Source organism: Copadichromis virginalis, linkage group LG15, assembly GCF_057382275.1.
Source record: "Copadichromis virginalis isolate Kocher_CV1m ecotype Utaka linkage group LG15, C_Virginalis_male_GT1.1, whole genome shotgun sequence".
Lineage (NCBI taxonomy): Eukaryota > Metazoa > Chordata > Actinopteri > Cichliformes > Cichlidae > Copadichromis > Copadichromis virginalis.
In genome coordinates this window covers 12,833,441-12,849,608 of record NC_140632.1, presented here as the reverse complement: position 1 = coordinate 12,849,608, position 16,168 = coordinate 12,833,441, and the positions used below count along the sequence as shown (strand labels likewise).

Below are 16,168 nucleotides of genomic sequence, written 5' to 3'. Positions count from 1 at the left end.
TGCTCATGTAGTTCTGCTGTAGTTTCAGCCAGCCATACTCTTAGCTGCTTATCCAGTTCAGTGTCTTGGAGAGCATATCCCAGTTGTCAGAGGGCAAGAGGAGGAGGACAGGTCAACAATCCATCACAGGCCCGATACAGAGAGAGAGAGAGAAAGAACTGTCCACACTCACACTGACACCTACGATTAATTTAAAATCACCAATGAACCTAACATGCATGTCTCTGGACTTGGAGAGAAAGCCAGGGTACCCAGAGAGAACTCATGCAGGCACAGGAGGAACAAAGGAGCAGTTAGTTTGATATAAATGCATTTTATGGATGACTTTCTTTGTAGCTGTTTGTTTTCAGCTAAGTCATCCTTTTCTTAACACCCTCAGTGTATAAAAAAAGAGTACTGGCTATTCCAAATTGACTTATTTTGCTTTCACCATTCCCAGGTGCAATCGAGCTGGACCTAAACCGTTTTCCTCGGGGCGCAAAGACAGCCAAGCAGTGCACTCTTGACATGATTCGAAATGAGCAGGATCTGCCAACCATTTCGATCTTTAAACAAAAGAGGGTTAAAGGATGGTGGCCATTCGTAGCCCGTAATGAGAATGATGAAATGGAGCTCACGGTAAGACAGTCAAGAGTGAAAATGAGCAAAATCATGACTGGTTTATTATGATTCTTATGATAATACTTATAATACTTAGAAAGACATTTTCAAGGTAGTAAAGCTTGGTGTAGAATTAGCGGTATAAGGGGGGGGGGATAAGTGAACATACATAAAATTGTGAGTTCAGTTCAAAGCAAACCGTGTGTGTGTGTGTGTGTGTGTGTGTGTGTGTGTGCATTAATCCACCTGTGTTCACAATATATGATATCTTCTAAAAGTCCTTCAGATTAAAAAAGTAGAGGAAAAGAAAATGTTTTTTCATTTAGATTCTTATACTACATGAATATCCTCTTTATCCCAAAACAGATATTTTATAGTCAGCATTTTGTATGTGGTAGGACTTCTTTATTTTGAGTTCTGTTTTCAATGTCATTACAGGGGAAAGTTGAAGCTGAGCTTCACCTAGTGACAGCAGAGGAAGCAGAGAAAAGCCCTGTAGGACTGGGACGAAATGAGCCAGATCCACTGGAAAAACCAAAGTAAGATATTAACGGGTTATGTTTAAAAAAATATATACAAGAACTTGTGTTTTGCAAACACACACACACACACACTGGTTTCAGAGTTAAAAAATTTTAACGCTTGTCTGGAACAGAAAAAGACAGACATGAGCAAGTGTTTAACTTTGTCTTTAGGAAAATCATTCTATCAGTGCAAAAAGCAGTGTTTCTAAAACATCATAAGGTGCTGCCACTTAAAATCGATATTTTTTTTAAAGATGTAAAACATTTTCCAGTTAGCCTCTAGCATTGCTTTCTGCACTGTCAAAAGGCCACTGTTACACACTCGTTACTCCTCCTATCATCTCTTCAACTGTCTCCCTGTCTTTCCCCTCATCCCTCCCCTTTCATGTGCGTGTTATTCTTCTCCTTACCCTCCCCCCACCCTCCCCCCTATTTGCCTCAACTGCATTCCTTCCCTCCCTCTTTCTCTTCCTTCTCCCGCAAAGTCGCCCGGACACCAGTCTTATGTGGTTTCTGACCCCTCTGAAGTCCATTCGTTACTTCATCTGGCACAACTACCGCTGGCTGATCCTCAAGGTCTTGGGGCTGATTCTGCTGCTGCTCATGCTGGGCCTCTTCCTCTACTCAATCCCTGGTTACCTGGTCAAGAAGATGCTGGGGGCCTGATGCGCTGGTAGCCTCCGCCCCCTCTTCACTTTGTCTGCTTCTCTTTTTGCCCCTGGATTCTTCTCTCTTAACTTTAGCTCCTCTCCTTTTTTTCCAGCCAAGCTCAGTTTCTTAGTCTTCTCTGTTGTCTTAGAAGTAGACTAGTCGTCTGTGTCCTTTATTGTATCTTGTCTTAGCCCTGTGTGCAAGTCAGTGTCATTTGCCACCAAGCGTCATTATAAATCTTGTTACCACCCATATTGTGACCAACTGTTTAGTATGGACACATGTAGGGATGCTTTGACTTAAGGTGAACAAGGTGGTTGAAATATCCATGTTCTTATCAAGTGGGATGATTGGTAGAGAAGGGAAATGTATAGACAAATTAAAAATTACATAATTCTAAAGATGTGAGGGTTAAAATGTATATATATATATATATATTTTTTTTTAATCCAAAAATGACAAAATGAAGTCAAAACGTTTAATGGTAGTTGAATAGTGGCTCCAAGAATGCAAAGCCCATGAGGCAAAACTACAAAGAAACATCAACAAATGCAAGGATTACACTATGATGAGAAACAGACAAAGGACATAGGGAGACATGGAGCTATATATACAGTACACACATAAGGTAATCAAGAGAAGTTGAAACATCAGGGGTAACAAATCACAGCTGAAGGAAGTTCAAACAAGACATAGGCAGTAAAATTAAATGAAAGTCACAAGAAATGACAGAGTTTCAAAAGTATCAAGAGTATCAAAATAAAACGGAGAAAAACAGGGAAATACCAAACACAGGAAAGAAAAAGACAAAACCCCGAAACCTGAAAATTATATCATTGATTATATTAATAAAACCTGTATTTAAGCATATTAAACCGTAGTTGTTTGCTTACAAGCAACAAAATATAAAAAGAGTTCCTGTATTTTTTAGTAATGTTGTGCTAAGTATTTTTGCATAAACTTTGTGGGCATTTCAACATCGTATCTAGGCAAACGAGTCCATCGGCCATCTACAATATGAAAAAATCTCATCCCATTTTATGAGAAAAAACCTGTGAATTGTAATGCACTATAAGCTGTATGAGTGCCTACATCCAGGATATTTCTGGATTCTGGTTTCCAGGGTGGGGAGCGGTGGGGGGCAATAAGCATCTGTTGCAAACATTTGCCAGAAATGTCAGTCTTTTGAGCTGTTGGTCAATCATCATCCACTCATTTACATGTGTCAACATACTCATTCTGCATAATAGAAAGCTTCCACTCTGTGATGTGTTTTTTTGCTCCTGTGAAACATAATACTGATAGAAATGTGAACCGTGAGCATGCATATTATTGCAACATGGCTTACTAACACCAGCTTTCTCTTTCTGTCCTACTCCTCTTTATTTGCTCCCTTTCATTGTCCACCATTACTCACCCCTTCTCACCCTCCTTTAACTCAACACTCCTTCCACTTCCATGTTTTCCTCACCATTTCTTTATTTTCATCCTCTTAAAAACTCCACCTGAACCATCCAGTCGCCCAGACACCACCTTCCTCTGGTTCCTGAGCCCGCTGAAAGCAATCCGCTACCTGGTGTGCAACCGCTACAAGTGGCTGATCATCAAGATAGTGCTGGCCCTGCTGCTGCTCATCATGGTGGGCCTCTTCCTCTACAGCATGCCAGGCTACCTTGTCAAGAAGCTGCTGGGGGCCTAAGTCACTGCTAGGGGGATGGGGAGGGGAAGGGTGGCTACATGGATAGATGGATGGATAAGTGAAAGGGAGCAACACTGATGGGAGACAAGACTGCTATGTTTTCTCCTCTCTAATCCAATCTGAGCTTCATAATCAGCTCACACCTTCCCCTCTTAGCACTGAAAGGAGAAGGGAACACCATCGAAAGTGACTGCCCCACTGCCCCTTCCTTGCCCCCCTGGCTCCCAAGTAATGAAGATCCAACTAACAACTCTGCAAAACAGCTAACAAATCTAATGCACAATATTTGGACTCCATCCTTTTAAACGATTACACAGAAATTACATGGCACAAAGTAACCCCCGATCGAACCTGAAAATCCTCTGAAGCAATGCTACATGAAAGTGGGTGGTTCTGTATTTGTTTCAGCCTTCAGTTTATTTTATATGTTCCAGGGTTAGTGGTCAGGCGATTGCACTTTCAAGTCATACTATATGAGCTCTTGTTACTGTTTTAGCTTAAGAGGGAATGGACAAAACTTTGGGTAACACTTTAACCCTGCCACCATTTTATTTATAAGCACTATATTGAATAAATGGTTTGTGGTGTGGTGTTATAATGTGGAGAAATTGAACATAGTGTTAGTTCAGGCAGGCCTCAAAGTCCCCACAGATCAACTGATATCAATTAGCCCACAGCTAATGGCTCAGATTATATTTATCTATTAGATTCTATTTAGGATGTTTTAGCCAGCCTACAGTTGCTCCATGTGGCAAGCTGCTTTGCAAACCACATTCATTCCAGTTCCTCCTTCTAATGCTGTTTGCTCATTATGTTCCGAGACATAATGAGTGTTGCATCATGTCTCAGAACAGAGTAAATATAAATTACTGCAGATGGAAATATCTCTGAAATTTAAGGACCTTTGAAGTCATTATTGATGTGGAGTACTTGTCAACAGCTATAACTTATTACGTAATGATATAATAATTCTTTATCTGTTTATAACCCAGCTTTCTCTAGTCACTGCTCTCACGAGAAGTTATATTTTCATTAGAGTTTGTTATAAACTGTATATGAAATTTCGATTCAGTGCTTATAAATACTAAATGAGGTTAAAGTGTTACCTTTTTAACTGTTATTGGTATTGCAGTTTTTGCACACTTATATAGTAATAATAATAAGGAAACAAAAATAATTCTATTTTCCTAGTAAATTTCAGTGAGACATAGAACAAGATGACTTAGTTATTAATTGTTTAATTAATGAGCATTTTGTGGTGTTTAGTTTATCTGCAGTTTTAAAGATTTCTCCTTAAGAATAAAAACAAAAACTGATTTTGCAAATGATTCAAATCTCCCCCTCATTTTTATAATTGTGTTATTGTGCAAGCATGGGTGTTCACAGCAGCTTCCCTCTGGATGTCCTGAGTTTTATGTGTGTGTGTAATTATGTAAATGCTCTCCAGCCTCGTCTTCTGACTCATAAACTTCACTCATAAAAATCCCAGAGAAAATTAAAATAAATAATTTGTGATTATCATTTTGACCAGGGTCTGTTTAATAATCCTCCAAAGTTACAGACATGTAAAGGTGATCACTGTTGGCTACAGTATATGTTAATATGCATGCATCACTGTGATAACTGACCAAAGTGGTCATGTGTGTTAGCATGACTTGTCTTTCCAGCTCGACGCAAACCAAATCACCAACCCTGTTGTCTTTAACGTTAACGAAAATGTAAAAGATGATTTTTATGGGAATATTAGTCAAATATGTCGGGGTTACTTCTGAAAACTCTGTTTTTGTCTCCAGACAAAAGTGTGTGGTGTCCTTTACGTTTAGTTTGCCTGTGGTTGGAACCTTTGCTTGTGATACTGTGTTTCACTGTTTGCAATAAACTTGCCTGTTTTTACAATGGGTTTGTGTATTCATATACATTGTTTGTTTTGACAATTTGAAATAGACTGAATTACACTGATAACATAACACCCCCCACTGTCATGGTCCTGGGTCGTTGACCCAACATTTTGTGTTTTGTGATTATTTCCCTCTGTCTAGTTATTCTGTGTCCTCCCCCCTTGTGTCCGGTTCGGGTTCTAGATTTCCTGTTTTGTTCTGAAAGTCTGTCTGTTGTCATTGTGTTCAGCTTGTGTCCTCCAGTCATCATGTGTATTCAGATCAGCTGTTCTTCCCTCCTGTGTGCGATTACCTGATTACCTTGTGTGTGTATATTTAGTGGGTGTCGGTCTGTGTTTGTTGTCGGCTCGTCTGCGTTCATCCATGTATCACTGCGTTAATCTACATTCATCTGCGTTCTATGGTGTTCCTGTCTCTGCGTCTCTCTGCCCCGCACCCCTTTGTATGGTCCCAGGTTTGTCACTTAGTTTCTCCCAGTTTAGGTTTCCGTTTGTAATTACTCGTGCTTCATTGCCTGTTTTTGCCACTACCACCCTGTAAATAAAACGTCACTTGTATCATCAGTTTGCTGCATTTTGGGTCCTCCTTTTCCTCCACACCACACGGCTCCCTCCGCCAGCCGTGACACCCATAGTGCTAGTTATCCTTAAAAGTATGCTGATGATAATCAGTGCTGATTTACCATTTCTTGTTTATAATGATTCTTGCCCCTGTGGGGCTCAAAGGACAAAAAGAAGTTTACAGCTCTCAAACAGCTGACAAGGATGCCATTAATGTTTACATCCTGTCGTGCTGTGATGAGCATTAAGTTCAGTTTCATTGTTTAGCCAAAACCCTGAGCACTAAATCCTCACTAAAGGATTCATTTAGATTTAAAGATCTGATTTGGGTTAAAATAAATAAATTAATAGAATATTAAAAGTGAGAAAAAAATGAATGACTAAGCTGGTATCTAACACACTAACTTAGACGTTTTCATCCAACTGTCCCACTTACTATTTATTTTAGACAGGAGTGTCGCATTTGTTTTTACTAAGTTCCAGACTGGGAAATAATGGCTTAAAGGCCTGCAGCGATATAGACATATATATATATAGCTATATAGATTGACATGCTTGACTAACATTATTTTGTTGCACACAAAACCCTCAACCAGTACACTAAAATGTATTTTTATGTTTTTGGTACAGAAGTATTCTCTGGAGAAAAAAGGAATGAAAGTCGGTATAAGTGAAACAGAATACGTGTGTGAGCGAGAGAGATGGGTGTAACAGTGAAACTGCAAGGAGCAGAGGTAGTGAACACAGATCGTTTTACAAGCTTTACAAGACGGCAGTGAGACCTGATGTGATTAAGATTTTCACTGGGAAAGACCAGGATGGACAATGCACAGGGTTGGTGTGCCATACCTATCACGAGGTGATAAGGTGAGATGAAGGCAGGTGAGATGAAGGCAGATGATCCAGTATGACAACCCCTAAAGAGAGCAGCTAAAGCATTGGTCCCCAATCCCAGTCTGCGAGGGTCGGTGTCCCTGCAGGTTTTAGATCTCACACACCTGAATCAAATGATTAGTTCATTACCAGGCCTCTGGAGAACTTCAAGACATGTTGAGATGGTAATTTATTTATTTAAATCAGCTGTGATGGATCAAAGACACATCTAAAACCTGCAGGGACACCGGCCCTCGTGGACTGGGATTGGGGACCCCTGAGCTAAAGGCTTGTAGACTACTGCAGACAACTTGCTCAGCAGAAAAGGCAAATCAAGTTAGTGACTAGTTCACATTGGCCTGAAGAATTTCCTTCAGCAGCATCAAAAACAGAGCCAAAAAGATATTGGGCTTTAATTTTATTTGGATTTTATTGGATGTTAATTCAACTAATTACAGACAAATTTTCTCAATTAGCTCCAAAATCAAAATTAAACTTACTAACAATCTAACATGCTTTTTTTGAATTTCAGTGACTGCTGTTTGATTTATGAATCTGTCTTTGCAGTCGCCCCAATGCCAGCATGTCGTGGCTGCTGGCTCCAGTGAGGACGATGTGTATCCTGGCCTGGAGGCACTACAAGCTGCACTGTGTGATGCTGCTGGTTGCTGTACTGGGTCTGCTCTTTCTGGTTCTGCTCTTCTTCTCTCTGCCCTCAGCGCTCAGCCACAAGCTGTTTAACATTGCTGGGTAGAGACGAACCACACACACATCCTCTGTGTACTGTTGTTTACACTGAACCACACTGTATGTGTTTGATTAACTACACTGTAAGACTATTTTTCTTTTACATTTGTAAAAAATAAATAAATAAAAAATCTCACACTACATTATCATTTAATGGTGGTTTTTTTTTGTTTGTTTTTTAAATGAACACAAAGGCGCTTCCAGTGCTCTCGGACTCCACAGTGATTATTCATTAATTAGAGCTCCGGGTACCTGTCAGAGAGGCAGAGAAGATGTTAGATCCATGATGTTCTGCTCAGTTGGGATTTTAAAGCCCTTTTGTTTTACTGATTGCTATGATTATAGTTTAATTTGATAAATGTTTCTTATTTTATCATTTAATTATTCATTGTATTGGAAGTAAGTACTTGAAATTAATAACAATAATAATAATAATACCCAGAATTGGCCAGAGGTATAAGAGGTATTCAGATTAAATGATCTGTTCATTCAGTCAAAAACACTCTAAAATTCAGTCAAATCTGAAATCTGAAAATGTTTGCATTGAAAAAGCTGGATAGTTAATCATTTGTAGCATTAACCACTAATTATTATTATAAATGATCAAAGCTTCCTGTTTTAATATACAGGGTGTATCAAAAAAGAATTGTCTGATTTCAAAAGCCTATATTTTAATAGTAATAGACAGTAATTTTAAAATACGTGGCTGAATATAAAGTTTTACATACAAAACTTCCAGTTTGCTCAATGTGTCCTCCCAGCATACGTCCATGTGATTGTCAAACTCATCCCACACTTTTGCGAGTATCTGGAGTCATTGCTGTAATAATGTCACCACATCAAACTCACTCTTTCTAACAGTACGTGTGTCGCTCGATGCCGGTGAACAGTTAAAGCACTTTGAAATTTGGTGATTCTTTTTGATACACCCTGTGCTATGATGGTAAAGGCCCTATGTTTTATCATTATTCTTATTCGCACTAGATTACAGTGCTGTAAACTTAAACATAAGTGCACGTACTGCTGAGTATCTGTTGCAGCTGCATCCGCAGCTTAGTGTTCTGCTGCCTCAGGAGCTCAGTTTCAGGGACAAGCTCAGAGATATCCATCAGGACCTCTCTGGAAAGACACACACACACAAAAATGACTGATCTGATTCAGAGGTATTCCTGCTTTCAGTGTAGGTGTTACTCACTCATACTGCTTTAATTCCCTTTCTGCTGCATCCCACAGCTTGAGTTTGTCCTCAGTGATAATGTTGCCAAGCCTATCCCAGTAGGCTTCTTCCACTGAGGTATCTCTAGCTGGATGGCTTAAACTGGAACGCTCGTGGACAGACCTCCGTTTTCAAAGCGCAACAGGAAAAAATTAGTATAAAACACTCACACAGAGGAAGAGACACGGGACTGATGATTCAATATGTAGTCTTACTTCCTGTGCTGCTCAAGGAAACATCGTAAAGCAGGCAAGATGTTGTTAGGGTTGATGAGTCTGGAGGTTGAATCAGCTGTGGCGCTGTTCTCCATGGCCTCTGCCTCCTCAACAAAATGACCCTGCAGCCAGAACAAAAACACTGACAGAAGATACAAGAACAGTAGTTGTCTAATCACAAAGGCCATATTCAGTACAAGCCCACTGCTCATTCGATTCCTCACCACAGTCTGCTCTCCTTGTTGACGTTTGTACATGAGTAAAAACTCAGCCAACTTGGCTAAATCCTTTTCTTCAAGACCCAGAACCTAAAAGAGAAAACAGCATGTGTGATTTTCAATAGTAACTACATGAAAAACATGAAAAGGAGCACTAAATGTGAACTCACAGCAAAGAGAGAATGCAGCTTCACAGTGGTCTGTTCATTTTTCTCCATGGGGGCCAGCAGCTTCCGCAGTTTATCTTCCACCAGGAATCCCTAAGTTGGGAGGAAGATATTTATCTTAAAGGCTCTTGTAACTGCAATTTTGCATTTTTTTATCTGTTTTTTTCTTTGGTTTTACAAAAGTAGTGTTTCTCTATAATAATACCTGACTGACTATGCAAAAACTGAGATATACTGCTAACACCCTACTTAAGTCATCTGCTTTGTCAAATGTGAATATTTTCCATATATAATTGTACTTTGTTTTTTACCCTGCAATAAAAGGCATAATTTGTATTGTGTAGTTATGAAATGTTATTAAATGGTTTTATTGCTCTAGCTTCCTGAGCTTATTCTCAAATTTCCAAATTAAATAACATCCCAAAATGTATCAGCCCTGCTAAAGCTCATCATTTAACTTTGTTCTTGTTTAATCTGTACCAAAGCTTAATTAGAAAAGCTTAGCTTGACAAAAATTTCTCATGTAATTACTGACATGTTACTGACGTGTCTAGTATGATATAAATACTGCACATCTGTGGATGTCTAAGGAACATGTGCAATTCATGCCCCGTTCTACAACAACCGCCTCCATACTGTCATCATTCATAAACACAACCTGTGGACTTGTTTCTAACCGTTTCATCACAAAGCAGCTCCATCGCTTTCATCAGCATCTCTGAGGATAGCTCCCCTTCCTCCACCCCTGTGCCGTGCTCTGAGTCCCTCTCCAGGCTGGGCCCGACTGATGCATCCATCATCCTCTGGCTGCAGTGTGAAAGATGCCTGGTTTGCAAGGGGTGACTGGTGGGGTTAGTGTCATGCTCCTGAGATCTGCGGGGACCAGGTGACTCCATGAAGGCAGCTGAAGGACATTCCCAGGCTAAACCAAGGTGCTTGCAGATCAGAGAGTCAATGGCCAAAGCCTTCTCCGCTAGCTGTGTCACCTCTTCCTCCATCATTACCCACATCTCCTCAAACTTTCGGGCATCAGCGGCTGTGGTGTACCTACATGAAGCAAGGAAGGGTTGAAGTTGAACAGAAAAAAAATAAAAGAATTAGGTTATTATTTTTAATATTATTATCATTATTATTATTATTATTATTATTAACACTTACTTACCTGACTTCCTTCTGTATGCGTTCATAGTGCTGGCGGGAGCGTTTTTGGACCTCACACAAATACTGTCTCTGCTTCATAAACTTGTCCTTTTGTTTGGCATACTTGGTTTTTAAGTTTTTCACCTCTTTCGAAGAGCTGAAACAAAAAGATACCATCATAACTTGGACATGTATGTGTATTTATGTGTATTTCTATCTGCAAAAACTGTAATACCCTAATATTTTGCCCTTCATTTCTCCCAGCTTGGCATTATATGCTGCATTCTTGTTGCCATGTTCAAGTTGTTTAAAATTTAAAATTACAGATTTGCCTTTCATCTGTTGTTGTTCTCTCAGCCGAGCCTGTAAAAGCAAGAAAAGCAATCTCAAGACTGAGCGTTCATTTACATCGAGTGGTAAAACACTGATCTTATTTTTTGCAGCACAACCACTACCACTCTATGGCATGTTCAGCACCAAAGAACATCCAGGCTTCATCATATTGTAATAAAGCACTGGGGTAAAACAAACCTGAGACTTTGCATTTTCTTCCAGCTGCACGAGTTTGATTTTGGTGGTATTCTCCAACATAACATCATGAACTGTCTTTTCAGACTCCTCTACCATCCTCCTCCTCTCCATCAGACTCTCCAGCTAGAAATAGGTTACATTCATTACATACAGAGCTGATATATGTAACATATTAGCATCAATGAGAAGTTAAGTGTATGTGAATTAATTTAAATAATCCTAACCTCTGTGTCCCAATGTTCCTTCATATGTTCTTTCAGCTTAGCCTTGTCTTTAGCAAGTAAGACTTCAATTTCCTGCTGATAAACTGCCTGCCAAAAACAGGACAATCATTAGATTATTAATAAGAATCTAGATAACATAGATATAATGGGATATTGCTGCACAACCATCTCTAAGGTTTACAGAGAATGCTTTGAAATAGAGAAAATAATTGGTGAGTGGTAGTTCCCTGGGTGAAAATGCCTCGTTGATGATAGAAGTTACAGGAAAACAGCCAGACTGCTTTGAGCTGATAAGAAGGGAGCAGTACCTCAAATAACCGCTTTTTACAAGCAAAGTAAGTAGTAGATATATGCAGTATGCATAAGTGCATGACACAAGACGTGATGTCTTGATGTATTTATGCAGACACTGGATTTGTTTTTATCGTAATACCTGCAGTGATTTTCCTAAACTGAAACTAATAAAAACTCAACTAAAAGAAAAACTAAACATTTTCAAACAAGTAAAATCTAAACTGAAACACACAAACCCACAATAGAAACTAACCGTAACTAAGCGGAGTTAAAAACAAAAAGTCAAACTGAAATAAGGCAAAGATGTGATCAGCTCACTGATTCAGATGCACTAAAAATCATTTAAAGCTCCTTTGTGACTCAGATCTGGTTCTACCTGAAGTTGTGTGAGCTCCTCTCTGTAGGCCTTGGACAGGTTTTGAAACTGTTGCTGCATCCTGTCGAGCATCAGTTTGATCTCCTCATCGAGCCTTCTCAAGTTCTTCAAATACTCATCCTCTTTGACCCGGCGCTCCTGTTCAGCACAGTGCAGAAAAGGGAACCAAGTTATAAACAATGGCTTTGAGGTACAAATGCAAACTCCATGAAATCATGCTTTTACTCATTTGTGTATAATTTACCCATTGGAGCTCCCTTATGAGTTTTTTCTTGTCTTCTATCACTGCAGCACACAGCTGCTGCTGGCTGTCCAGGACACTCTGCAGTTCTGAATGAACCACCTTTTGATTAACTATCGACCACCCTTTTCTGATCTCCTCAACCTTTTCCTGACAGGCCTTAGCATCATCTTTCAGTCGCTCCTCTCTGTTTGATGGGAAAGAATATCATAATTTAACATCAGCCACTTTAGCACTGGGTGTTCTGCATGGGAGAAAGCGTGATTTGAACACTGAGAACAATTTAAAAGACGTACCTAATTCTGCAGTTGTCCTCCATCCCTGACCTTCGCTCCATCTCTTTGGCGTCCGCTGCAGTTTGAATGTTGGTCACTAATGTGGTCAGACGTTTCTGCAGGCTCATTATCCTCTGAGCAGTGAAAGTGGGACAAATCAAAATAAATACATCTCATAAGAATTTAAGAAAGCTACATCTGATTGTGGTAGTGTCCATTTAGTGATTGGACTTCATCTTTTGCAATAACTTCAGTTTTGTTTTCAGTTTCAGTTATAAAGATCTATTTTAGTGGATATTATAATGCTGCCTCTCCTTTGGCCACTCGCTTTAATGGATTTAATTATTTCATTCCAACATAGCAATCACAATAAGAGTCAAGAACACAAAATCATGACCTAACCCTCTGATATAATGTTTGTTCCTTTGGATGGATGACCCCAGGTATTTAAACTCATATACCTTCACTATCTCTATTCTTCACCTTTCCACCGGTGTCCCTTTCATTCAGACGCTTGTATTCTGGTTTGTTTCTACTGACCTTCACTCCTCTTGTTTTCACTGCATACTTCCATCGTTCCTCTCTTTCACCTTTTCCTACTCTCACTACAGATCAGAATATCGTCTGCAAACATCATGGTTCACAGAAGCTCCTGCCTAACCTCATTAGTCAACCTGTCCATCATCACTGCTAATAAGATGGGGCTTAGAGCTGATCCGCTTTGAACCCATGTGTCACTCGTACTCCACATCTCTCCACTGTCTCGCTGTACATGTCTTCCACCTCCCTCACATACTTCTCTGCCACTCCTGACTTCCTCATGCAGTGGCACAGTTCCCCTCTTGGCACCCCATCAGATGCTTTCTCTAGATCCACGAAGACACACTGAAGATCTTTCTGACCTTCTCTATATTTTTCCACCGACACTGTCATGATCTGTAGAGATCTTTCTCTGCTGCTGACTGATCATCACCTCTCTTCGTAGCCTAGTTTCATCAACAGATGTTTATGTCCTGAATCCGAACTGTGAGCAAGATCCACAGTACAGTGTCCTGATAGTTGAAGGCTGTGGCTCTGATTCTAGTTTTAGAAGCTCTAGAAGCCACAGGTTATATATTATGGTACTATAGGGTCTTTAAGATATGATGGGTAAGATATCGCTATTCAAAACTGACAAGAAAGAATTATTTAAATTCAGGGAACCAATGAAGAGAACTTGATATGAGAGAAATTTGATTCCTCTTTCTAGTCCTGTTAGTACTTTTGCCTCGCAAAGCTTATTTGGAGTGAAATGTAAATTGATCCTAAGCTGCCCTGCCTTAAAATGAAGGCAACTTTTTTGTTTTTGTGACAACTCACCTCTCATCCATGAAGTCTCTTCAGTTCTAAAAACTGGTGTCAAGCTGCCGGTATTTAACCCCTAATGACATTGTCCTCCTGTTGGTGTCCTGAGAGTCCTCGAACCACCTTGCAATCATGCAAGTCATTAAGAGTCACACAAGCCAAGGTGTGAACAAGGCATGGATCTCATTATAGAGGATGAGGTGTTAGTGAAGGTTAAAGTGCCTGGGAAGGTCTCTCAAGGCTGCAATATCAATATCTTAAAGCAGGATGAGCTAATGTCTTACAAAAGATTCACATCTTGAATTTCATTGAATTGAACTGGACATCATGTGACAGGATTCACACCATGTTCACACCTAAGTTCATCATGTGACTCTTAAGAACTCACATGATTACACTCCAGGGGGACAACAGAAAAGGGTTTAATTGTCTGTCACTCTCCATCAGGTTTTTGGAACTAAAGAGATCTCGTGGATGAAATCTGATGAAGGTGAAATCTGAAATCTCTTCACAAACCCAAAAGAAGTCCAGACATACACATTTCAATTGTTTCACCAATCCTGCAGAGGTAGGGGACAGGGAAACATGAAAAAACCACCTTTTTAACGTCCGTCTTTTCTTCTTCCATTTTGCTCTTCAGCTCCTCATTCCCCTCCTCAGTGGGGTCTTTCTTTCCCTTAAAACTGGAGGCCCTATAAACATACAATATAGTTACCATCTGTAGAGTGATATCAGGTTAACTTTACGCTTTACTTAATCACCTGGGACACTAAGAAAAGATTTACGACATGTAACTGTGGTCTTTTGATTATTAGAGGTTATTTTTTATATATCTGTGTTCAACTGGTGTAATAAAATATAACTGTGAGGCTTTTACAGCTTTTAAAACATTCGTTGTTCCACTTTTTTTTTTTTTTTACATGAGCAGCGTTCAACTCAAATGAGCAAAGTATCAACAAAAATGGGCCAAACTGCAAAGTGACAGAGTTCATCGTATTTATTAAACGGTCAGATTTAAAACACACACACACACACACGCACACGCACACACACACACAAACAACGTGCAACGGCGCTTTCAAGGTAGTTGTCGTTGTCCCGTCTATCGCAGTGTTTAGCCACAGTAAGCTGCAGGTTACCCCTTCTTATCCACTTGATTGTCGGACAACACAGGAGGTTCGGGCGCCTCTTCATGCACTTTGCCAGCTTCTTCCATTGTTTGACGATGTTGTAAAAATTACTAAAAAGTCATTAAACGTTGTACAGTTAAAGTCGTCCGCAGCAGTCCTGTAGAGTCTGTTTGGTAAGCGTTGCTTTGGCGACGGAGCTGCTTTCAGGTTCCCTCGTTAATTTGAAGTCCTATTTTTTGTTTGTTTTTTTTAAGAGGAAACCTGCATATGTTTTACTCAAAAATAAAACAGCGACAGTCGTTATTTCAGTGTCTTTTTAAGTGTCATTGCTGAGGATTGTTATACAAGCTACTGAATAATTGGTTGCACTTAGTTTGTACAGAGGCCTGTGACAACTTGTTTCATTTTCTATTCACAACTTATTACACTTATATTTCCTATCAGAATATTCCTTCCTTCATCATTGAAAGACTAATAATGACGTTAACAGTTTCAAGTGTCTCTAATATAATCCCTTCATTTGTTAATAAAGCGCAGTCTGCCGGCTTTGTTCTTGTTTTCATTCTGTGCTGCTATCTGCTACTAATGACTGATCATGTTTAGAGATTGCTTCTATTTAGTAAGCTCTCTTACTCTCTTTCCTTGTGCTTAGGGCTTTTAAAATGCGACTCTACCGGGGGAGTAGCTTTTATGATGCTGTTAAATTTTACATGGCTCGGTGCTGCCATCTAGCGGCATCATCGGGTTTCAACCGCCCTAGATCAGGAATGTCAACTCATTTAACAGCTCACTTTGACCTCAAGCGAAACTTGCCTTTCTGTCAGTGTAAAGTAGTTTAACTAATTATTGAATCCCTCAGATATGTTCAATTAAGAAAAAAGAATTTAAATAAAGTGCATTCCCCTTTTTCTATGTGATAAAGAAATTGAGGAAATCTGTCAGCATGATTTTGGTCTTAAAATGTAAGAAACAGGCATACTTAAAAACAGAAAAAGTTTAGACAGCTCATTGCCCAGACTGTCCTGAAATAACAGAACTAACTTTTTGTTAATTTAGAAACTAAGAAAATGTCCCTTTTTCCTCTATAAAAAATAGAGATTCTACACCAGATAGGGAAAAACAGGAGCATTTCTGTCATTAAAATATTTATATATTACTTATTTACTATGGTGTAGTACGAAAGACCACAGGGAAAGTCTTTAGTAGGAAAAGCTGTAAAAACAAAATTTTAACTTATAGTAAGAA

The 16,168-nt window shown here is 39.4% G+C and overlaps 2 protein-coding genes across 11 annotated transcripts in view; one reads left to right on the top strand and one right to left on the bottom strand.

Moving 5' to 3' along the window:
• The window catches only part of otofa (otoferlin a), an 88,365-nt gene extending 80,784 nt beyond the window's left edge, over window positions 1-7,581 (top strand). For 5 of the 10 annotated variants that reach the window (XM_085431983.1, XM_085431988.1, XM_085431987.1 and 2 more), the window contains 3 exons: window positions 440-618; window positions 1,039-1,139; window positions 7,373-7,559. In XM_085431983.1, coding sequence (XP_085288109.1) covers window positions 440-618; window positions 1,039-1,139; window positions 7,373-7,559 — 467 coding nt within the window. Of the gene's footprint in view, window positions 1-439; window positions 619-1,038; window positions 1,140-1,609; window positions 1,798-3,293; window positions 5,374-7,372 lie in introns of those variants that run through there. The other 5 variants (XM_085431986.1, XM_085431984.1, XM_085431989.1 and 2 more) reach the window with 3 other exon arrangements.
• Window positions 7,211-15,108, bottom strand: drc1 (dynein regulatory complex subunit 1 homolog (Chlamydomonas)). The gene is made up of 16 exons (XM_085431991.1): window positions 14,933-15,108; window positions 14,392-14,485; window positions 12,471-12,583; window positions 12,178-12,361; window positions 11,934-12,071; window positions 11,264-11,350; window positions 11,040-11,162; window positions 10,744-10,871; window positions 10,531-10,665; window positions 10,046-10,415; window positions 9,372-9,461; window positions 9,208-9,291; window positions 8,984-9,105; window positions 8,748-8,891; window positions 8,574-8,671; window positions 7,211-7,804 (listed from the first exon to the last, which is right to left on the bottom strand). Exons 1-16 carry the CDS (start codon window positions 15,007-15,009, stop codon window positions 7,785-7,787), a joined length of 2,007 nt encoding a protein of 668 aa, XP_085288117.1. The 5' UTR covers window positions 15,010-15,108; the 3' UTR covers window positions 7,211-7,784.
• Window positions 15,109-16,168: the final 1,060 nt, after the last annotated feature.

Bases quoted from the DNA above. Each gene is read 5' to 3' on its own strand.
- drc1 (XM_085431991.1), bottom strand. From the start codon at position 15,009: ATGGAAGAAGCTGGCAAAGTGCATGAAGAGGCGCCCGAACCTCCTGTG. The intron at 12,362-12,470 runs GTACGTCTTTTA...CCCATCAAACAG, and splicing joins GAGGACAACTGCAGAATTAG to AGAGGAGCGACTGAAAGATG. The intron at 10,872-11,039 runs GTTTGTTTTACC...TTGCTTTTACAG, and splicing joins AAGAAAATGCAAAGTCTCAG to GCTCGGCTGAGAGAACAACA.